Source organism: Lepidochelys kempii, chromosome 3 (genome assembly GCF_965140285.1).
Source record: "Lepidochelys kempii isolate rLepKem1 chromosome 3, rLepKem1.hap1, whole genome shotgun sequence".
Lineage (NCBI taxonomy): Eukaryota > Metazoa > Chordata > Testudines > Cheloniidae > Lepidochelys > Lepidochelys kempii.
Genome location: NC_136382.1, coordinates 124,950,081 through 124,974,226, shown reverse-complemented (window position 1 = coordinate 124,974,226; position 24,146 = coordinate 124,950,081). Strand labels below are relative to the sequence as shown.

The window sequence follows — 24,146 nt, the reverse complement described above, 5'->3', positions numbered from 1 at the left end:
CTCATCAGCTTCCATGTCTAATTTTATTGGACAGCCTAAAACAACAGAATGCTGGTATTTTAAGTATTTTTTTTACCGCATCCATAGCACAAACATGACCCTCTACCCCCCCCCCCCCCCGATGGATTTTGTTAATGGACTCCTTCTGTGCAGGAGCTAAAGACGACAGCCACAAAGCTGCCTCACAGGCTTAGGGTAGGGGGCAAGGCTGCAGCATTGCAGGGATTCCAGATAGCATGGGGAGATTGCAATAATTAAGATATGACCCCAGGTCTGTCTTAGTTATGGCAGGCTTTTCCAGATCATGGAACAGCCTGGGATCCACAGGTCACAGAGGGGGCACCTTTGTCCTCCCCATGTCTTGTCTTGGCTGTGAGTTCATGCTGCTCCTCTTGGGGGAGACAGCACAGAATTTCACCCATTGTGACCTGGTCTACCCTAGAAAGTTAATTACATCCTTCAGGAGTGTGAAATATCTACACCCGAATGGACTAGTTGAGCTGCCCTAATCCTCACACTGTAGACACAACTAGGTCAATAGAAGAATTCTTCTCTCGACCTAGCTACCACCTCTCTTGGAGGTGGATTACCTGCACAGATGCGAGAACCCCTCCCTGTTGGCATAGGTAGTGTCTACATTGAAGCATGACAGATGCGCAGCAGCGTGGTGCAGCTGTGCTGCTGTAGCATTTTAAGTGTAGACAAATCCTGTGTGTTGTGCTGAACCAGCTTTTCCTTTACACAATTGTACATATTTTACACAGTACTCAAATGACTTCATACGAAATCCAGAGATAATTGCATAAATGTATTCAGTGAAAAATATTAAGATAGAGACCATTTTTTGGTGAGAAATCCACTTTGCGGATGCCAGAGTGATAAACCATTCCTTTACGTGTATGTGGCCATTGTAAAGAGCTAGAACTTTATAGTGGCTTGAGTTGAAACAATAGTGGTCTGTATCCTTTTATGTTGACTAACAGTCTGGTAATTATAATATTCAAGCAACTATAATGTTTTCAGAATTTGGTAGAATCCAAGTTGCTCAATTTTAGTGTGCTTGCAAATCCAAATGCAGATGTATACTGTATGCGTGAATTTGTACTCATTAACTTTTTCTCGTCTCTAATTGTAACCAAAGCAATACAACAGCAATTCTTCAGTAAAAGGTGATATCCAGGTAGTCGGATCATAACAAAATTTTAAATCACTTCAAAAAGCAACCTCTCTCATAACATTGCTAACAGCATTAATGAACAGTGAAGTGTGAAAAATGTAGATTCTTTATTCTGCTGTTTAGATACAGAATAAAATGTGACTTTTCAGAAAATAAAACTATAGTTGCAGCATCGGTAGCTTCCAATTGGCTTTTGAGGATAAAGTACATGCACTTTTTCCAGTTATTTTATTGCACATCATCATGTACAGTCATACTTGGTGTTTTTATTTACATGTGTTTTGGCAATGTCTATTTTCCCCCTCAAAATACATTATTTTGTACAAACAAAACCGTAAATGTTTCACACAAACTGCCACAATACAAGTCAGAAAGGATATATATTCTATTCACTCTTCTCTAATAGTTTTTTAGATGCAACTTAATTTTCGCCCTGGGAGTCAAATTTCTCCCAATGCAGTCTGTTGTCAACCATGGACACCCAAACTGCTGGCACCAAGAAGCTAATACAGCAAGTAACCATCTGCTGCACATGAGACCCACCTCCAATGTGGAACTATACCACCTGCAATCAGTGAGCAGGCACACAGGAAGGAGACCAATGTGCTTTTGTTAACCAGTTTGATTCAACATTGATTACCACGTCAGTGTAATGGTTCATATGCTTAATTGAAAAACAGTATACCATTAATATATTATTTCACAAAACATATCTCTATATCAAAGATTATTACAAATAAACTAGGCATTCCAAATAAAATTACACACTTGCACCTCAGGAATGTTTGTAAAAAGCGTGACAAGGACTTCGTTGTGTAATGTGCCATTTAGAGTGCCCGTTAATTATCCAGATACATAAGAAAGTTTCATACAGCTGTATTTTTCTGCATTCTTTTTTATTCGATAGCAACATACCTTAGTGTGCATTTCCTACAGCATTTTGCAGTGCAGAAAACTTTCCAGTGGTCCCCATAGATTAAAGGGTGTGATTTGGAAATGAAGCAATTTTAGCTTGTTATATTATGTATAAGTGGATTTTTACACATTAACTTGTTAAAAGATCTGTTCAAATAGTATATTAGTAAATAGTGATTAGTAATCTAAAACTGGTTAAATATCTGCACAAAAGATACTTTAAGTGTGGGGACTCTCTATGAAACATATTTTGGTCTGATGCACAGTAAGATTATTCTCCAAGAGGCCGATTTTCTGAAGTGTTGTTTTTTAAAAGTATATTGCTTCATCCAGTATTTATTTAAAAGGGGTTTCTTGTACTTCTGTTTACATTTGCATAAAAATGTAAATTAAATGTAAATACAAATATACTTATTTAGATTGACTCCATTTTGCTGGAAGGAACTGGTGCTGTAGCTTTGCTTGAATACATGCCTTTTTTAAAATCTGAAAGACATTTTGCTCCTCCAGAATTAAACACACAAAAAACTTTAACAGTACAGCAACACTGAAGTTATCAAGCTCCAGGGCCAGAAATTCATCTTAAATTGCTGCCTTTTTATAGTTGACAATATTTTTAGTTAAGCACTTAGCTATGTACATCGAGACCGGCACTTATGTTCAATAGTCACATTAATTTGTGTAAAAAGAGTTATTTTGCTTTTAAGGCTTAGTGTTTTCCTTCAGTTTAAAAAACCAAACCCAAAACCCCAGTTCTCTTCTGGGCAAATGTTCATTACTATGTATAATTGAGAATGAGATGAAAATGCCCACGGTGGGCAAACTATGACAGTAGTTCATAGATAATAAAAGATCATGAAGATGTATCACAAACATCCAACTAGTTGCCCCTGGAACAAAGATATTTTGCTATCATAAAATTGTAACCAGTCTAGTCGCACCCAGGAAGTTTGAATAAAATTTGTAGACTTCTCGAAGTTTAAACACTTGTCCTGTCTCAAACATTTTGAGCATTTTCAATATAACTCTAAATTCACAGATATGATGTCACATTATTTGAATCATAAGTTTTTGATTTTATCCACTATGAGTCCGTCCCCCCCCCCGTCTCATTGAATTTTTGGATAGCAATGCATTCATAGAATAAGCAGTCAATGGCCCCCAAAAGTACTTTTTTTTTGTACACGTGTAACTTGTTCTAGATGTATCAATTTTCTCTATTTGCATCTGTACAGTTCTGTAAGTTAAACTAGATGTTTAAATGGGTATTAAAAAAAATCTAGTTGTATATCAACATGCCCAGCAAATTAATGCACACACTACTGATTAAGTAGTGCTACGTCCAATTTTTCTACATAAAATTAAAACCAACTTCTTAAAAAATTGTGAGAACTTTTCACTTTTTAAAATAAAAACTTTATTACAAGGATTCTGAGAGATGTAAATTAAAACTTATAACGAATGGAACCCCCCCCCCCTCAGTTTTGAACAGATGCTGATTCCTCATCTGAATTTTTATTCCCAGGCAAGTAGATTGTTAGTTCACAGAAATGTAAACTCTCTATATCAGAGAAATAAGTGATGTGCATCAAGGGTCTCCCAAGGCAACAGCTGGCAATTATTGTATATTTAAGATCACAAATCTGGGAGACCTAACCAGCTACAAACAAGACTTTAAATAGTAGAAAATTTTAATATGAAGTTTCCTCTGTAAAAGTCATTTGTATAAAAGCTCAGAAACAACACTTATTTACTACTGTGTTTTCACCATTTAATTCTCTGCATTCGTGTTGCTACGATCATCCACAGGGATCGAGATCACAGGTAAAGAGCTCTGGTATTTGAAATGGCTATTTCTCAGTAATCTAGTACAACAGGTTTAGTATTTTGTACTTTCTGTAGTCATTAGGAAATGATCCAGCTTGATCTTTGGCTTTTCAGAAGTTGTACTCCCCTGAGCGAGGTGATAATGACAGACTACAGAAGTACAAAAAAAGTTACATAAAGAGTATGTCAAATAGGAAATAAAGCAATCTGAAAGAAAACCTTTGTGACGCCGGAGGAAAAAAATCGGTTCCTTGCTTCATATACACAATCAATATAGTCCAGTAGTAATGTGTGCTTATACAAAATAGAAGAGAGTCACAAGATGTGTGACACCGAATCAGGTGCTTTAAGTAACGAATGGCAAATTTCAATGAGATTTACTGTGACGTCAAAATGGTTCAACGAAGAATCAAACTGGTTTCTCTGGGTATACCATCACATGATTTACCAATATACTGGCATCTTTGCTCTTTTGCTGTGAGCTGACAGTGATTATTTTAGAGAAAGAAAAAGTAACGTGTGGAATTAGTAATGCAGATGCTAAAAGGCAAGTGGCAAGACTACAAGAAGAATGCTTCAAATAATACTACTTTGTTCCCATCTCTATTCTACCTACCCCCAAGGTAAAGGCCAGAATGACCAAAAGCCAATTTAATAGTAGTGTGCAGAATGTCAGCCGACAAACAACATAAATACAAGTCATGTGTTATCTGTGGTCACGTTTTTCAGGGTTAGTCCAGTAACTCAAGACTTTACATTCTTCTGTCTTTGTTTGTTTTATTTTAATTAAACACGTAATGGTTAATAAACAGACATAGTCCAGAGTTAGTAGGTTGATATTATAACATTTATTAAAATAATGCTATGGGTTAATAGAAACAGCAAAGAACCAAAGAATTAAAATGCAAGCTATGTAAAAACCCAACTAAAACCCAAATATGTCTTATGTATTCATCCAGTAGCTAACTAAAAGCCCAAGAAAGACAACACTCCCAATATAATAAAGTACTGCAAAACAATTGGCAATTTTCAGTTATCAAAATTGTGGGTTTTGCATTTTTGTATCCTTTTTTTCTCAATCAGGAAAAAAATTGAATGTTTTATATAACATACATATAAAACAAGATAGAAAAATACATTATAAACTTGTAACAATGGCTGTAAATACATTATCTTACATGTTTCTCATAGGCAATAGGTTGGTTATGATACATACACAGCATGAAAATACTAAGATAATAAAGAATAGACAAATACATGTCATCTGTACTGTTACATACAAGCGACACTCCCATCTACCCACTCTAAAAAAATTACATAATACTGTCAGAAAGAAGTCTTAAAACTACATATTTTAATAAAGAAAAATTCAATAAAGAATTATAATACTGAGAACCAAGGCATTCAGAGATTTCAAAAGTCATGCTTTTTTTTTTTAAGTTGATCCAAAATTTTGTCAACTATGTTTTCAAAAGTTTGTTCATTCAGAGCAAACATTACTATTACATGTCACACTTCTATTTCATACACTTAACTTTCCCCCATTTGATAAACATCTAAAATGTCCAGGTTTATCATAGTTGAGATGAAATCTGGATCAAATACTGGTATTGTTTTAGCAAATCTCTTTTCAAATGTTTGAGTGTCGCAGGTTTATTCAACCAAACAAACAAATCAAAATGGCACAGCATATATACTGTAAATTAAGTCAAAACAACTGTATGTGTAACAGGAAGACAAAGCTGGTGGCACGATAAACAAAAGCTAGCTGAATACAAAAGGATGAATGTCTATTGCATAGTAAATAAACTGATAATTGTTTCCAGGTGAGACAAGATGTTAGATGAGGTCACCATACAGGTGCTTAAACCATAAGCCCTCTTTCTTAGCTTACTATTGACCTTTGATTTGGAAGCTATGAAGGTTTGCAGGAGGAGAATAAGTTGACAAGAGGGAAAATAAATTATCACCTGATATTTGCCAAGTCTAATACTGAGCCATTAGCAAACTGATACTTGCTCAATATTTTCAGAATTCAACACTTTCAAAAAAGCTTCTCAGCTGTTATGCTGGTCTAGCTAGATTAATTTCATGTGGCGCTTGAAGATAATACTGAACTATAGATGAATTTTTAAAAAAATAGTTAATGAGTCTTTCCTGCTCTTCTTTTGAATAAAAAGCAACAAACAATCAATATTAATCAAGCAGGGGCTGATGAGAAATGAATATCTTATATACTATTTGACACCGTGGGAGCTGCTTACAAAATACTGTGACATGCTTAGGTCAGACTTAAAAAAAGTTAAACATGTTCAACTTCATTATCCATCAAACTTTTTTCTGTGGACAAGTATAAGGTCTGATATACTTGTCAATATTTGAAATCAAGACAACTCCACGCCATCCCCTGAACAAAAAGGAGCACTTGCTGCCTTATAAACATTTGTCAGCTAATGCTCTGATTTAGAATGAGTCAGAACCCTTTGGTTGAGCAAGTACATGAAACAAAATGTGTGTTAACTATGGTTTGAGATGGTGAAAATGTTGCAAAACTAATGGGGGCCAGCATTTGATAGAAAAATCATCCAACATTTCACATTATAAGATTTGGCAAAGTTGCATCATGCTAATATGGCAAAAATCAGGTATTTCAAACGGTCAACTCATTTGTCTTCCTTTCCCAGCTTCTTTTCACATACTGGGCGACTAAGTGGCATGCATTAACTTGTTGTCTGAGGGAGGAGCTGATTATACGAGACATTTGACTAAATGACCATGAAGAAAATAAGGCACTTTCTTTTCTTTAGACTTATTCCAATACTTAAAAAATAAAAAAGAAAGACAAAAAGGCTCTTTTGGTCTTTTGTTTCTTGACAACCACCAGAAAAAATCATTTAATGAAATAAAGGGTTGTTTCTTTGTTCTTTTTTTCTTTTTTAATAACACTTGAAAGTATAAAATGCTACATTTCCAAAAATATATTTTTTCTGCACCAGCACCCTTGTATAGTAAAAGTATCTACTTTTTTGTTCATTTTGTTTCAATGGACTACACTTTATCTACAATTTCATTACATGTATACAGCAAATAGGCAAGCATGGCTTTTACATCCTTAATGAAATTTTTCTATACAGGGAGGTTTAAAAAAAATATTTGAACAGTTTGCCCAGTAACGTGACACATAATGCATGTACCTTGTTCTCATGTAATCTTTTAAGAAAGTTTAAATACGGTTAAAGTAATCTTAACTCAGATTTTGCTGTCATAGTGTTGCTGTTTTGTTCTTTGTATTAACATAGTTCTGAAAATTCATTGAAATCTATCTTTCATGGCACACGTTCTTTCAAAACATCCAATTTGGCAGGCAATAGAAAAAGGCTGCAACTTTTGCCCTTTGAGGGCACTGGTAGTGAGTGACTAAACAGCAAGTCAAATTTTGAATACTTTTTGGACTCCCTTCACCAATGACATCCCTGACCAAAGGTTCATGCATGATGCATCATCACACAGTACATTCAAAGAGAGCTTTGACTTCATTATAGAAGAAAAAGATTCCTAGAAGTCGCTCACAGTAACTGCCTCTGTCATCGGGTAGTTAAGGGACATCTGTCTCCATCACTTAAGTGAGGCCTTCTTACCGTTCGTTTAGGGTGGGACACTAAAGGATGATCAGTGCTGAGGGATGAATTGGACCTTATTGCTTTACTACTATTCAGTGCAGGTTCTAGAACCACTTTCACCCAAACAGGAAAAAAAAGCTGAGTTGGAGGACAACAATTTCTTTGTCTTTTTTGTTAGATGGTAAGACGAACGGACAAGTGCCTCAGCTCGCTGCACTGAAGACAGGCAAGCAAAGGCGATTACCAGTTAACTGATCAGCAGGCAGGCATGGTCAGGTCATCATTGGGTGAAGAGTTCAGAGGTCAGAAGGTCATAGGTTAGTTGCCGGTGGCGGCTGGGTGGTTAGAAACAAAACAAAAACAAAAAATCAAAATAAAAAAAACAAAAAAGAGAAAGAAAAGATAGAGAAGAGATTAGTTTCAGCTAGTGACGGCTTAATGACAACATGAAAACTAATCACAACTAATAAAAAAACAAGCATGTTTAATTCTGACGCACTGATTGACACCATCTACAGAATGCAATAAAATCATGACAGCCTTGTATCATGATTTGAACATGTGAAGGAGAAGCCCACTCCCACAAAACTGGTTAACAGGAAAAAATAGAAATAAAATACAACTAACAACTAATGGTTAGTAGCAGTCGATGAAGGAAACTGGAAAACAAAAACAATGAACAGTTTTTTGAACTTGGTAAAAGAATTTTGAAACAACAGTCAGCGCAAAGAATCAGTATCTGACTGCTATTAAGCATTAGTATTTCCCCAGGTGCAAGCATTAAAGCAACTATTAATGATGGATGTGATTATTAATAACTGTTTGTTAAAAGAAATGAATCTAAGGAATCTGAATTTTCATAAACAATTTGGGTTAACATAAACTATGGGCCAAACAAGGTTTCTTTTGTTCAATAAAATTTTTATTGCTTTTCAATTATTCTATTTACAAACAACACGGAATTTCTTGGCCTCATGATACAAAGCAATACTAAACTGTAGTCTAGCAGTGTAGGCATCATCATGGAAACCAGGTAAAGGCTAAGCCTATTACTTTAGCCAGCATTTTCCTGTTGAAAATACTATTTTACACATAGGACGCTTTTAAAATGCACTTGCATGTAAACACTGTAAAAGTCTTGCCATTTTAAATTCTATACTTCAAAAGCTCTAAGTACATCAAAAAATAGAGAAAGTATCTAATTGATACTAATAAGGCATTTTAAAACTACAGACAGCTTTCTTTATTCATTTTCAAAGCTAATACTCTGCAAATACAATAAAATCTGACATTTCATATACATTCCTGCTTTATATTTTTATATTTTAAAAGAAGCCACCTGTAAATACTATTTTCTTTTGCAAAAAACAAACAAAAAAAAACACAAACAAAAACAAAAAATTACAGTAAAACATAAAAAAGTTCTCAAGTGGAAAGTTATCATTCCCAATGTTCTTGAGCTGTTCCTTCTTTAATCATTCTCTCTCACATTCTCCTTCACCAAACTTGGTCCACTTAACAGTAGTACAATTTTTAAGACTTGTTCAACAGCTTAATCATATCTAATAAATTCTGAGGTTTGATAGAGTTTTTGTACTGTTGCCATTCTGACTAAGGCAGAGGAGATGAAAGTGAGAAAGGTATTCAGTGCAAAGTCAGATTTGTGCCATTTCATAAAATGAAATCCAGTAGGTGTAATGTTCACAGATAGCATATTTTTAATGATCTGTATCATGGGTTGGTTTACCTTCACATAATAAAAATGGTTTCTATGGCCTATCATTTAGGATACAGTTTATAAACACTAAAAAATTACTACTGTAACTTAAATGAGACCACATGTTCCCTGAACTTCTTCAAAATTCTGCTAAGTGGGATTTTGTTTAAATTAAAACTGCTGTTGCAAATATAAGCAAAAAAAAAAATAAATATTTAATGTGGCACCATCTCACCACTTTACAGGTATACGAAAAAAAACACAGAATCTTAAAGCATTTTTGATACTGATTGCAATTTTGATTAAAATGGTATTAAAATTTTATATATAAATTATGTGACAGTTGGTTTTGATAAAAACATTCAGAAAAATTATCAGGATTAACATTTCTTGTGGAGTATATAATCAACGTAAGCTACCTTTTTAAGATACCAGAACACCTGTGATACATCCTCTGCCAAGTCCCTGGCCTTCTACAGTACACACAGGTTTGTCAACTGTGCAACACCATTTACAGTTTATTACAATTAAATCAGTCAGTCTCTCTATTATATGAATCAAATTCAGTTTTGGATTATTTATAGAGCGGGATCTTATTCTTAGTAGAAATTAACTATACTTGTCAACCCTTCACCAATTCTAAATGCTTGGTTATAAGAATAACACATTTACATGTTTGGGGGCTCTTGTTTTAAATGCAGTGCTTATATCTAAAAAACTATGTAAAAAACGAAAAACATACTCAAAGAGCGAATACAGTAGTACTATATAATATGAGAACCAGTTTAAAAGTCTTTTGTAATCTTAGACCCAATGAATGCATACTTATTTTAGTGATATTTAACAACTGTTTAAAATGCTTTCATGTTGAAAAAATTACTATTTCGGTTTGCTGACATTGTTTTTTAAATACCAATGATGGCAAATTAATCAAAATGTGTGTCATGAATTGCACAGAAGGTGCACATGGCAAGTGTTGATCAATTTCTGGTATTTTAATTTTACAGCAAATTTTTAAAACTTGCATTAACCTCCTCTATGTAAAATATTTGTAGTATGCCAAAAGGTATTCTTTCCAAAACCTACCCCTCTTCTAAATCTTCAAAGAGTGTGCACTGAGTCTGCTTTTTAAAATTTGAAATAAAATGAAGTACAGTCTTTAAAAATATCTTTGCGCAACTTATGGTTTGTAATGTAAGTTGCTAAGGGTAATTAAGAACTCTATTCATCAGAAATTATCAGCATAGTTTTAATATAAAAAAATATACAGGTCACAGAACCATGTATGGTCTCCATGAGAAAATAGCTCTGTGTATTCTTTTTTAAAACATACAAATTAACTTTGAAGAGCTATACATATGGACAATTTACCATCAAAGAAGTGGCTGTGTTTCAGTAGAAGGTGAGGTGATTCCAATATTTATTATTTTCAGTTCAATGATTTATAGTTGCAACCATTGCCAAGGCAGCTGAACAGCTGACACGAATTAAAAACAACAAAATTAGTAAATACTACATTGGTCAATTAAAATAAAGTAACCAATAGATTAAAAAAACTCCATGCCCTGTTACAATGATTTGGTCACCAGCTGTTCCAGGGAAATATCTGCCTAAACAAATAAGCTTTTCAACTGTGGCATGAAGGACACCAAATCTGGACTCTGAGAGACCATCAGTAGGAGCAGATTCTAGAGACATGGGCCTTGTATAGAAATGCCCTGCTGCCCATCTTTCAACGAACAACCACCACCTAGCAGACTATAACCACTGTGATGGGATATAAGGGGAGAAGCAATTTTTCAGATAACTGTATAGTTTTTATATATCAGCTTCTGCCTTTTATAAAGCATTAAAAGGTAAAGGCACTACAAAAAATATAATAAATAACTTAGAGAGCCCCTTTCTCTGATATTGGTGTCCATGGTGTCCTCCTTATATATGGTAATCTGTCACAGATCTTAACGAATCAACAGAATGAGAGAGGTGGAGTGTAGGCTAAATTCTCTATTAGGAGTAGACATGCCTGTCACCTGAATTTGGCCTTAAGTATATCAAATCAAGGAAACCTGTGGATATCCTATTTTGCTGAGAATAGGTCCTTAGAATAACAACACTGAGCAATTTCAAAACACTTTGCATCTTCAAAAGCATTGTACAAACATAATTCCCTACCTCATGGGGTGTTGTGGGGATTAATCATCATCCTTATTTTATAGATGGGAAAACATACACAGAAAGGTTAAGTGACTCACACAGGGAGTCAGTGGCAGAGCTGGGATAAGAGGTGGGTGTTCCAGTGCTCAACCTGCACTGCTTCCTAGTCAACAGTCCAATGTCAATAAACCGAAAACATCTCTTTTCTTAATAAGCTTAAGTAATTCATTCAAGGGTCCAAGGGCATACACAGATGGTAAGTTACATTTGATGAACTGGAGAAAAATGAAGATTTATTTTCCATTCATTGGTTAGTTAAGAGAGATGTCCAAATACTGGATGTCATCTCACCAACAGGACTTCAAAAGTTGCTTCTTCTTCAGACAATGTATTTTAGCAGCAAATGACAAATACCAAGAAATCCATTTTGGCAAAAGAACATAAAAGAATATTGCCTTTACTGACTCAAACCCAACAAACTTTTGAAGTATTATCTTCACAGTCCTTATTTTGTTGAATTAAGTTAGATATCTGAGAACATGAATCTTCTTTAGAGTTATACAGTACAGTGGCTCAAATAGTTTATTAGAAAAAAGGAATCTAAATCTTCAGTTTTCTCCAGACAGGGGGCATTTATTTCTTTACTTCCTTCTCATTAAGCACCCATCCATTCATTTTATTTTTGCAACACCAATCTGATATTTCCACACCAATTAAAAGAGCAAGTTTGACGGGAAAATCAATTAATTAATGTAGCACTAAACTCTTATTTCCTGATAAAGCTGAATCTTATATAGTTCTTATAAAGGAAATCAGTTATAGCATTTTAAACATATCACATGATTTATATATTTTAATAGATGGGAAAGCTAAAGAAGTTTACACAATGTCTTTAAAATTGCAAGCGATTCCAAAGCTCTAAAATAGTCACTATTTAGATTTTTGAGAAAAAAATATTAATGAATGGGTCAAAATATGGTATTTGGTTAACCAGCTGTGGTGTTGCAAATTTCATGTACACTCAAAGCATTTCTTATAAAAAAGAACTGCAGAACTAAACTAACCTCGGTCTGCGGTCACAATCCTTTGGTAAGGATGGACACGCATATCGTGCCTTCGAACTTTAGTAGCCACCGCACCTAGTTAAATTGCAATTACCAAGACAAAGTTAGAAAACATTCAAAGATAAACATTAACAGCAGGTTTAGCAAAATGGATTTAAGTGATCATTTACTACAAAATTCATTTTAAGAAAGCAACAAGTTAAGGCACAGTAGTTTCAAATCTTAACTTTAATATATGAAGTATATCTGTGCAGATTAATATTGCATTTATTTCAAACATCCTGGCCTTAACCTGTTTAATCCACTCATTTTCAATCCCAACATTACAGTATTTCACGAAATCTAATTAGATCCAAGAACATTTAAGCTTTACTAGTCCCATATTCACTGAAGTGCCTTTCTTGCAGCAGCACTACTTTAAATAATGCCATCTTTAATACTGACAATTATTTGCTACCCTTAAGACCACTTCCAGTTTCTATCATTAAAAAAAGTTTTAAAGCAATTCTTCATGCCTACAGATGTAGTTTTAAACTTTAAGTCAATAAAGTATGAACTGCAATGAATTAGGTGATTAGTAAAGCACACAGAATAGAACACTTAGCAGTCAGTATACTACTATACACTCATAAATTACAGCTACTCTGTAATAGAGACTAAACCAAATTAATAGCACTATTTTATTTTATATCTATGTGCAAAAAAAGTGCAAGTAAGTCACTGACTGCTAGGCTACTTTTTTTCAAGACTGCTGAAACTAAGCATTTGTTAAATTCAGATCTGATGAGGGTTCAGTTAAGACCGTTCTTGAATTCTTAGCCTTTCGTTGGGAAAGCCATACCTACAGATAAAAGGAAGGGAATTAAAAATTAGTTGCCAACTAAGATTTGACACTGATACCGACTTTCCCATAACCACCACCACCACCCACCATTTGTAATTTTTAAGGGAATTGCTTTAATATTCCTAAATCGTTCACCATACAAATGGGCAAAATATATATATATAACATATATATTAGAAGTTAAAACTCAACAACGAACCATTTTAAATATATCAGTTCTGTCAGCAACGCACAAGTTACTTTCAATTTCATTGCTCAAATGATAGAGCACATATTAGAATCAGTAATTCTAGATTGCACAGGTTACTTTGTATTATAATTGAAGTTCTTTAGTGAAAACTCATTCTCAGTTGTCAGCCAAAAGGGCATTTGCTTAGACAGCCCTACTCTACATTATTTTTTTGTGCTCTAAGCAACACTGACTATGCAGGAAGGATTCTGATACATGCACATTTTTCACATTTTTTTTTTTGGTAGTTATTTTCCCCTTCCCCATTCTTGTTATATAAAAACCTTGCCTGAAATTCATAAAAACTCTCTGTATTGTATCAAATTATTACCATTCAGTGACACATTGCATCATTATTTCTTTACTGCTCAACTACATCAGACAGAGAGATTTGTTACTGGACTTAGCCGGTGGCTACAATGATACCTACCCCAGTGAAACTACCTCAATAGACCCTGTAAGTGCCAGCACAGAGGATTCATAGGTGGAAAAAATAACATGCACAGAGTTGCAGGAGAGATTATTAATAAAATGGAAAAGATTACCAAAAAGGTATAAAGTTACACGGTTACTAATTTATTTATCATCATTTTTTGGCTACTTCAGAGATTACGCAATAGAAATAAGCTATTCTTGACTGCATTCTTTTGACCAATTACATGTTTTTTAAAAAATGACTAGTGCTAAAATAGAAAATAAATGACTAAATACAAAAAAAAGTACATTTTCCTATCTACAATGCCGAAAGGACATGTAAACACACATGCATACACACATACACAGAGCATCTACTAGTATTCACTTCATTGAGCATTGGCTTTTTGTGTTTCTTTCAACAAGATATTGACTTAGAATCTTAGTGTCCAACGTTCATTAGAGACTTTTAGAATTTGTGTAAATCAATAACTTCTGCTGAACAAACTTTAAAAATCAAAGTCTTATAAGTTACAACAAAATCATGCAGCACCAAGGTCATATACAATTCAGTAAAAGAACCAGAGAGGAAAGATTATTTAAATTCTGGAGGGAGTAGAGAGAAGAGAAATGGCATTGAAACAGTTTGTTTTATATTGACTGGTTAACTGCATTATAAACAGCAGATGTATTCTAGCCTTGATCTAGCAAGTCAATGGACTGAAATACCAGATATGATTAGCATTTCAGTCAACTCTATAAAAAGGAGTCAGTAATGTTTCTAATTGCACTGTTCTCCAGTCACATCTTAAAAGAACTAAGTTGATTTACGGAAACTATTATTTTGTTTTCTGCTTAAAGACAGATTCATAGGTTCTTGCCACTGGATTAATTTATCAGATCTAGCAACTGAAACTATATTTTTAGTTTTTTCCAAGACTTGTTTGATACCACAAAATATTGTGCAAAATTAAAAATGATCCCCTTTAAATATTATTGTAAATTTATTTACAATTTAGGAAAATACATTCAAGTTTTCCATTGGGGACAGTATAAAATATTTATATTAACTATGTTTTTCAATTTCTATTTGCTTTTATTCTGGTCTAAAAGAGGTTTTCATTTGATAGCACTACAAAAAACAAATGTATTACAAATTGATTGAAATAAACACAGAATTTTGTTTTAAAAAAATTAAAAATCCTCCAAAATAAATATTGATCTTTTAAAGACATATGAATTTAGCAATCTATATAAAACAAATATAGAGCTGCACTTATTCAATGCACTTTTTCCAGGGCAATTTATGAGTCTTTAAATGAAACAAAATTGGGTCAGAGCTCTCTTTCAAAAACAAAGTTTCAATGAACCACTGACTCACGCTTTTCAAGTCATACAATAGTAAAAGACACAATAAGACATTCTAAGAAAAATGATCTACAATTCAGTTAATCATCTTAGTAGAGAAACTTACCTAATACGCCGCTAGGTTCAATAGGATACTCAAGAATTGATGTCGCTGGTGCCAGTGTATAGGGATACTCATAGGGTGTGTAAATTAAGCCAGCTTCAGGTCCTGGAGGAACTATTGCAGCAGTTGGATGAGGAGTTCCGTTTGGCATGACAGCGGTCTGTATCTGTCTGATCAAAGGCATTATGGTAGGGCCAGCTGGCGTAGGAGTACGCAGGGCAGCTGGGGGTAGAACAGGCGCAGGCCCAGTAATAATCCTTGGAGCCTGGGCTGTCGCTGCAAGAGAAAAGGCAAGGGCTGCTACAGTAAGCAAAGAAATTTAGAAGAAAGTATGGAGATAGCAGTACAAAACGTGAAAAGAATAGGAAAAAAGGGGAAAAAAGTAGGAAAGAAGAAAAATAAAAGGAAATCATTAGTACATGCGCTGATCACACAGTGCCAAAGCACACCATTCAAATGCAAACAGCTTTCCATTTCTCAGTGTGATTAAGTATGAACATGCAAAATAAAGAAAGCCATTATAAAACAGATTTCTAAAACAGGTTATATAGCACAAAAGCTCAATTTAAATCATGTTTCTTTTACCTATGCTTTCAAGACTGCATGAGACTGACATGCATGCAGGAGATACACGGAAAATACTCTTGTAATCATACATGGAATGTAAAATATAGTGCAACTATAGAATCCACAGATAGTCAGTTATGCAGAGTTTTCATACAAAATGGAAAATGGTTTCATAATACTTTTGTTTATATTAAAATTCTATTTCAAAATACATAACCCTCCCCAGGATCATTGGGGTTAAAGGTGACCAAGTAATTGTGGGTGTCCCGTTTTGATTCTTTGTGATGAATGAAATAGGTCCAAAAGGTGATATCCCCCACCCCACTTTCTCAAGAATAAAGTTTTTTCCCCCTACCTCTATTTTACATTAGAAAAGTCATGGGTTTTTGACACTGTTTCCTGGAAGCGTAGGTTAGGGAAAAAAAGTACTTAAAAAAAAAAGTGGAGCTAACACATTTTAATTAAATGCTGTTTAAAATGTTTTAGCACCCAATGTAGACAGGTTTTAACTCTCGTGGGGTCAACCCTCAAGCTTAGATTTTATGGGCTTGTGTAAAAGCAGAATTGCAATGGTTTAACTTAAAGAGTGCTTTTAAAATGATTTAGTTAAACCATAGCTGGTTGGAAAATCCAAAGTTTTCCTGGAAAAAAATTCACTGGAAAAATGCCCTTTAGAATTCTTTTGACAGAAAATTTTCAGGTTTTCTGTGGAAGTTTTTGAAATGAAATAAAAATTGTATTTCATGTAGTCTTAAATTTTGTTTTGTTTTCTGGAAACTGAAAAATTTCTGTTTTCCATTTTTGTTTCTGGGTTTTCAGGCTTTTGATAAGTCAAAATGAAAAGAAAAATTGAAAATTGTTACATTTCAAAATATCTATTCAAAATTAAAAAATGCTAGAAATTGTTCTGATGAAAAAACTGAAAATTTGAACAAGCTCTAGTTAAACTGCTGCATGGGCATTCTTATTTTGAGAGGTTTCAGAGCGGTAGCCATGTTAGTCTGTATCAGCAAAAACAACGAGGAGTCTTTTCGGCACTTTAGAGATTAACAAATTTATTTGGGCATAAGCTGTCCTCGTTTTTATTCTTATTTTGGTTTACCTTAAGTCAGTGAGAAACAGGTTTAAGCTCAAATGAAATAAGCTACTCAAACCAATATAAGAGTGTCCAAAAGGGATTGCATCCGTTTAACTAAACTGGTTTAATGGCTGGTTTATTAAAAAATTCAAACCAAAATAATACAAGGTGTGAAATGAATCCAATTTAGGCCTGGTCTACACAACGTATAACTACGTTGGTTGGGAGTGTGATTTTTTGTTTTGTTTTGCCAGCTTATACCAGTAAAAACCTAGGCTGTGCCAAGACTGCCACTTTCAGTGCTAAAACTTTTGTCGTTCAGGGGTGTGAAAAGTTTTAGCACTGAAAAGCGCCAGTAAAGACAGCATTTTATCACCGGGCGCATGTTATTTATTTATTTATATCTTTAATTTTTTAAATCGTCAGGAGAGCTCTTCTCCGGCGATAAAGCGTGTCTACACTGCCCACATCACTACCGTGGCCGTGCTGTAAGGTGGGCAGTGTAGATATACTCCTAGTGTGAACATAGTTATATCAGTACAGCTTATTCCCTTCCCAAATGAAAATAATCCATATTGGTATAAGCACTTTCACATCGGTAAAACTGCAACCCCACTAAGGCTATGTCTACACTACAGAATGAATGTATGCTGGCATAGCCCTCTAGTGCGACAAAATGTACTACAACAGAAACTTTTTCTGCCATAAGGATCAACGCCTCCCCGAACAACGTTAGCTATGCTGATTGAAGCACTCTTACATCAACACAGTTGCATCTGCATGGGGTTTTGTCCCCATAGCAGTGTGGGTGAGGAGTGTTTTTTCCCCCACATCTGATAAATAGAGCTATGCTGAAGTAAGTTTTAAGTTTAGACTAGAACTTGGGGAGTCACATTGCTTTAATTATACCTTTATATAGTTAAATCAGTACAACCTTTGTGAGTAGACTAGGCCTTATTTCAGTGCACATGTGTTAACCAACCTTTGTTAAACCTGTGTAAGTTTATGTTTTGAAAAAGCCTACAATCCACAGATATCAAGTGACTGAAACCTGAGTGACAGGGCCAGGTTTTTTAGTCACAATTTTCAAAACTGTGCTTTGTTTTTATTAAGACAAATTTAACTCAAATGCCAGAATAAGCAGTAGGAAGAAAAGCTCTTTTGTTAAAGATTAACTACTCTGCTCCTTTGATTATGGAAAACTTTCACCTCCACAAAATCTGGGTCTTTCAAGACAGGCTTCCAGTAAAGGAAGATTTGACATTCCTGACAGATTTTAAGGAAGAGAAAAAAGCAGGTCCCTCTCCCACCCCAAGCCTTTAAAGATTTTTTAAAAAAATCCAAAAGCAGAAAAAAAAGGCATAAATCCAGTTCTTCTCTCTCTTCAGGTTACCTTTATCAGATGGCATCTGAAGATGTTAAAGTGGCCAAATCTAATTGGTATTACATCTCTCATTGGTTTGTTTTGCACATAACCACCATTCACTATAATCTGTTACAGAAGTGCACGTAGAGGACAATTTTTGCAAATATCAGTATGCCCTTAGTGAAAAGGTTCACATGACTGCTTACATTTGACACCTGTATCAGTGAGGATAAAGGTCTGCGAAAGATTTTAAAAATTTGAATTTTCATTAACAAGCTTTTACGTTCTAACATGGAGAAAAGAGTTTATACCATAAAGAATAGCAGGCACATGTCGTATGTACTCTGATAACCAAGTGCATGCCATTCAGCTTAAAAGTATAAAACTGTACATACATGCATGCTCAAATCAATCTAATGGAAGAAGAATTGTTACAAAAGGGCTCATTACACCACTGATCTCTGTGAACTTGCATGTGAAATCAGTTGATGAATCACTGGAAAAACATAACATTGGGGAAACATGCAAGCAAGATGACAGGAAGGAATATAATACAGAAAATGTTATTCACATTATCTTGAACTGTTACATTCCCTTAAATCTCTCTAAAAAAGGTGAAAAGGAATCTATCCTCTTTTACATATGGCAAGAAATAAAAAACTAAATTATGAGGAATACCATAGCTTCTATAGTTTATAAAATATAAAAGAGCTGGTCTACACTGAAAAGTCACATCAATATAGCTCTCTCTCTCTCATGGGTCTGAAAAATCCACCTCCCTGACAGACTTCATTAAGCCAACCTAACCCCTAATGAAGTCAGTGCCTGGATGACGGAAAAATTCTTCTTTGAACCTATCTACCACCTCTCAGGGAGATGGAATATCTGTAGCGATGGGAGAACCCATCCTGTCGCTGTAGTACGTGTCTATACTGAATTGCTACATCTGTGCCACTGTTGCATTTTAAGTGTAGTCAGCCTAAAAAGCTTGCTTTTAGGGCTTAACTTTGAGCAGAGTTAAAAAATAAAAACTTATTTAAAAATGTTTCAATTCAGACATACTGAAAGAAAAAAAATCAAAATGTCTTGAATTTGCAACAGCGCTAAGTACACTGTCTCAGTCTCTTCAAAAGATATGCAACTGTGCATTTGCCAAAAGGAGAAAGGTTGGGAAACAAAACCTGTGGCGACTGCTCTCCTACCGGCCCCTAGGATTTTGTCATGCTTACGTGATTTGATGTTGGCGTCTCTGTAGGTGCCATTCAAAATTGCAAGTTCCATTAGCTGCATCTTTTTAAGGCTGTCTTCTCCCTCTGCCTGCATATGAAAAGTAGGAAAGAAAGTTAGACTGACATTTTATTTTATCAGCCAAACCTGTGCCTAGGACTTGAGAGAGGGGAAAAAAAGATAGGTTTCAGAGTAACAGCCGTGTTAGTCTGTATTCGCAAAAAGAAAAGGAGTACTTGTGGCACCTTAGAGACTAACCAATTTATTTGAGCATGAGCTTCCGTGCTCACGAAAGCTCATGCTCAAATAAATTGGTTAGTCTCTAAGGTGCCACAAGTACTCCTTTTCTTTTTGGGAAAAAAAGACTTTTCTCCGAGTCTGAATGGATGGAAACATTTATATTACACATAAACCTTATGGGAACATTAGTGTATTATTAACCTCCATGGATCTGAAAGTATTAACATTGTTTAATTGCTGGATGATCATATAAAAGTGAATTAAAAAAAGTAAAAAATGACAAAAGCAGAGCTAAAGTTAAAATCGCCTTTCACACACAGATTTAAAGATTTTAAATGAAGAGGCACTAACGTCCAAATACTTGTAGAAGATATTTGGTTGGTGGACTAAATGACAGAAAATGCAATTAAAAATAATTGGGGCTTAGATTAATGTGTTTTATTATGCCAGATATTGAATATTACATAAAAAGATACAGTTTGGGTAGCTATTCTGAACATGAAATCTACAACTGTTGAAAGTCAACATTCACGTCCACAAACAGCTTCTAATTCTGAACTAAGATAGGCCAAATTCAGCCAAATAAAGCTTAAAGGTAAGTTGGTGCAAGTTTCCTGAAATTCAGCAGTTAGTGATGTAAATGCTGATGCAAACTGGTCACAAAACAAAAATAAGTAGTATAACTTGTAACCATTTTGTGTTCCTAATGAATGCCAAACCTGTGCAATTTACAAGCTAGGGATCAGGAAGATGAATGTTCTAGAAAGTGACTAACAAGAGATTGTATAATAATAAAGCAGCCTCACCTCCTCCAAATTAGGCCTCACTCCTGCAAAACATTTAAACACATACTTAACTAAGTATGTGAGTAATTCCACTAAAGTCAATGCGAATTGTTTTGCTGGGTCAAGGCCTTAATCCAAGCACCAAACCCAAAACTCCATGACTAACATCAGCCCTGGCGAAAAAGGGCACAATACTTATTGATTTCCAATAAAAATTATACCTGTTTATACTAGATCTGGAATTTCACTCCCACAGAATACCTAATCATCTTAAATTGAGTTCATTTTGTACAGTCACTAAAAATGATGAATAGGTAGGTGTAAATTACATTTTATTGCCACATACACACATTTTCTGATTAAGGTACACCTGTGTTATTCACACCATTTATGTTACTGTTGGAATTTGGCTCAGTCTAGATTCCCCCCCGCCCCCCCCATATGTATCCCACTGTCAACAATAATATTGTCAATCCTCATTAAAAAGTAAATGAAGGAAAAAGAGAACTGAGTTTCGATACTTGTATAACTCAAAAGCAGTAAGTAAAACTGGTACTGTTTCATGTGTTTTATTCTAAAAAGTTGTATTTTGATATCCTGAAGAGGCCTTTAATACATTCAGTCTCGTTTCCAATGTGTTAAAACATTTTATGATCCAGTATCAAACCAATAAAGTTACCACATAATAGCTCCAGCATCTTTCGTTCAGTACCTTGCTGCTGGTCTAAAGGTAATGGAACAGCTGCTCATTTAAGTTAGTTTTTTCACTTGCTATGCAAAAATAGTTCTTTTGTCTAATTTGCAATTTCCCAATATTAATGTCACACACTTTCCATTAGCAGCAATACTGCTATTTTCTTAACTTGCATTCCACTATCCAGATGGCAAAATAACATTTATTGGAGATTAAAAAGACTTGTATACTTGGTTATAATACCACGCCAGGTCACCACTATATAATTTAACAGTGTTACAATTACTACTACACATGATGCTCTCTAAGGGATTTAAAGCTGGATGGAAAATTGGCAATCTAAAGTGCCAGCCTGAACATGTTTTGTCCTCAAGAAAAGTTCACTAAATTTGTGTTTGGGGAATTTTTAAAAAAGTCACCTATAAAAACATATTTTTGTAGATATTTAGGTCAAAATTTTAAAAAAGTGATTTGTGACTCTGGGTGCTTTAATACTGGGGTGCCCAACTGAGAGTCATTTTAAAGGGGTCTGTTTTTCAGAAAGTACTGCTCATCTACACTCAAAAACAGACCCCTTTAAGATGACTCAAATTAGGTGTCCAAAAACAGAGGCATCCAAAATTGCCAGTGACTGTTTAAAATCTTGGGAAGAATTCATGGAAAGGAAAGGTACCTTTTCCTATTTCCTTTCTTCTTACCTACCTGCCCCAAATGGACTAGTTAATGAATTAAAATGAACCATTATTGCATATTTCCAGTAACTACTGTTCATAACTATGTTACAATATGGCAATAATTCCATTCATATTTTGTGATCAACTTAGAAAGGAAAGGAGCATGTCTATCTACAGGAGTTCCAAAATTTTAGGTACATCTTTCATGCTGATTTAAGGAAAAAATAACTGTAAATATTTTATTCCAAATGCAAAGGAAGAACGTATTTAACAAATTATGAAGAGACAAAGTCAAGAGAAAGATAGAATTATGAATATGCAGACAAAGTATACCTATTATACAATGAAGAATGTGTTCTGACATAGCAAACTTTTTTTGGATTTTATTAACAAAATAATTTGATGCAACTGTTAGAGAATCATAGAATCATAGAATATCAGGGTTGGAAGGGACCCCAGAAGGTCATCTAGTCCAACCCCCTGCTCAAAGCAGGACCCATTCCCAGTTAAATCATCCCAGCCAGGGCTTTGTCAAGCCTGACCTTAAAAACCTCTAAGGAAGGAGATTCTACCACCTCCCTAGGTAACGCATTCCAGTGTTTCACCACTCTCTTAGTGAAAAAGTTTTTCCTAATATCCAATCTAAACCTCCCCCACTGCAACTTGAGACCATTACTCCTCGTTCTGTCATCTGCTACCATTGAGAACAGTCTAGAGCCATCCTCTCTGGAACCCCCTTTCAGGTAGTTGAAAGCAGCTATCAAATCCCCCCTCATTCTTCTCTTCTGCAGGCTAAACAATCCCAGCTCCCTCAGCCTCTCCTCATAACTCATGTGTTCCAGTCCCCTAATCATTTTTGTTGCCCTTCGCTGGACTCTCTCCAATTTATCCACATCCTTCTTGAAGTGTGGGGCGCAAAACTGGACACAGCACTCCAGATGAGGCCTCACCAATGTCGAATAGAGGGGAACGATCACGTCCCTCGGTCTGCTCGCTATGCCCCTACTTATACATCCCAAAATGCCATTGGCCTTCTTGGCAACAAGGGCACACTGCTGACTCATATCCAGCTTCTCGTCCACTGTCACCCCTAGGTCCTTTTCCGCAGAACTGCTGCCTAGCCATTCGGTCCCTAGTCTGTAGCTGTGCATTGGGTTCTTCCGTCCTAAGTGCAGGACCCTGCACTTATCCTTATTGAACCTCATCAGATTTCTTTTGGCCCAATCCTCCAATTTGTCTAGGTCCTTCTGTATCCTATCCCTCCCCTCCAGCGTATCTACCACTCCTCCCAGTTTAGTATCATCCGCAAATTTGCTGAGAGTGCAATCCACACCATCCTCCAGATCATTTATGAAGATATTGAACAAAACCGGCCCCAGGACTGACCCTTGGGGCACCCCACTCGATACCGGCTGCCAACTAGACATGGAGCCATTGATCACTACCCGTTGAGCCCGACAATCTAGCCAGCTTTCTATCCACCTTATAGTGCATTCATCCAGCCCATACTTCCTTAACTTGCTGACAAGAATACTGTGGGAGACCGTGTCAAAAGCTTTGCTAAAGTCAAGAAACAATACATCCACTGCTTTCCCTTCATCCACAGAACCAGTAATCTCATCATAGAAGGCGATTAGATTAGTCAGGCATGACCTTCCCTTGGTGAATCCATGCTGGCTGTTCCTGATCACTTTCCTCTCATGCAAGTGCTTCAGGATTGATTCTTTGAGGGCCTGCTCCATGATTTTTCCAGGGACTGAGGTGAGGCTGACTGGCCTGTAGTTCCCAGGATCCTCCTTCTTCCCTTTTTTAAAGATTGGCACTACATTAGCCAATCTTTAAAAAAGAGTTCAAGACTATATAAACTTTACATTTTCATAACTTTTGAAAATTCACTAATAATCTCATACAAGTACTTTCATCATCCCAACCACAAAATAGGCTATATACACAGTATCCATACATGTAAACATACTATATAAAACTTCTGTTCTTGGTAAAATATTCAGAATAAGCTAAACCTATAAGAGTTATAGGTTCCTTCTGATATACTGTGATTACTGTGTGGTGGCATACATAGATT

At 35.3% G+C, this 24,146-nt stretch overlaps 1 protein-coding gene across 14 annotated transcripts in view; it reads right to left on the bottom strand.

The window, feature by feature from the left end:
• Positions 1 to 1,388: 1,388 nt before the first annotated feature.
• The window catches only part of QKI (QKI, KH domain containing RNA binding), a 331,324-nt gene continuing 308,566 nt past the window's right edge, over positions 1,389 to 24,146 (bottom strand). For 4 of the 14 annotated variants that reach the window (XM_073337872.2, XM_073337874.2, XM_073337873.2 and 1 more), the window contains 5 exons: positions 19,673 to 19,760; positions 15,436 to 15,732; positions 12,475 to 12,549; positions 10,628 to 10,733; positions 1,389 to 7,874 (listed from right to left, as the gene is read on the bottom strand). In XM_073337872.2, coding sequence (XP_073193973.1) covers positions 10,699 to 10,733; positions 12,475 to 12,549; positions 15,436 to 15,732; positions 19,673 to 19,760 — 495 coding nt within the window. In that variant the 3' untranslated portion in view covers positions 1,389 to 7,874; positions 10,628 to 10,698. The other 10 variants (XM_073337866.2, XM_073337867.2, XM_073337875.2 and 7 more) reach the window with 8 other exon arrangements.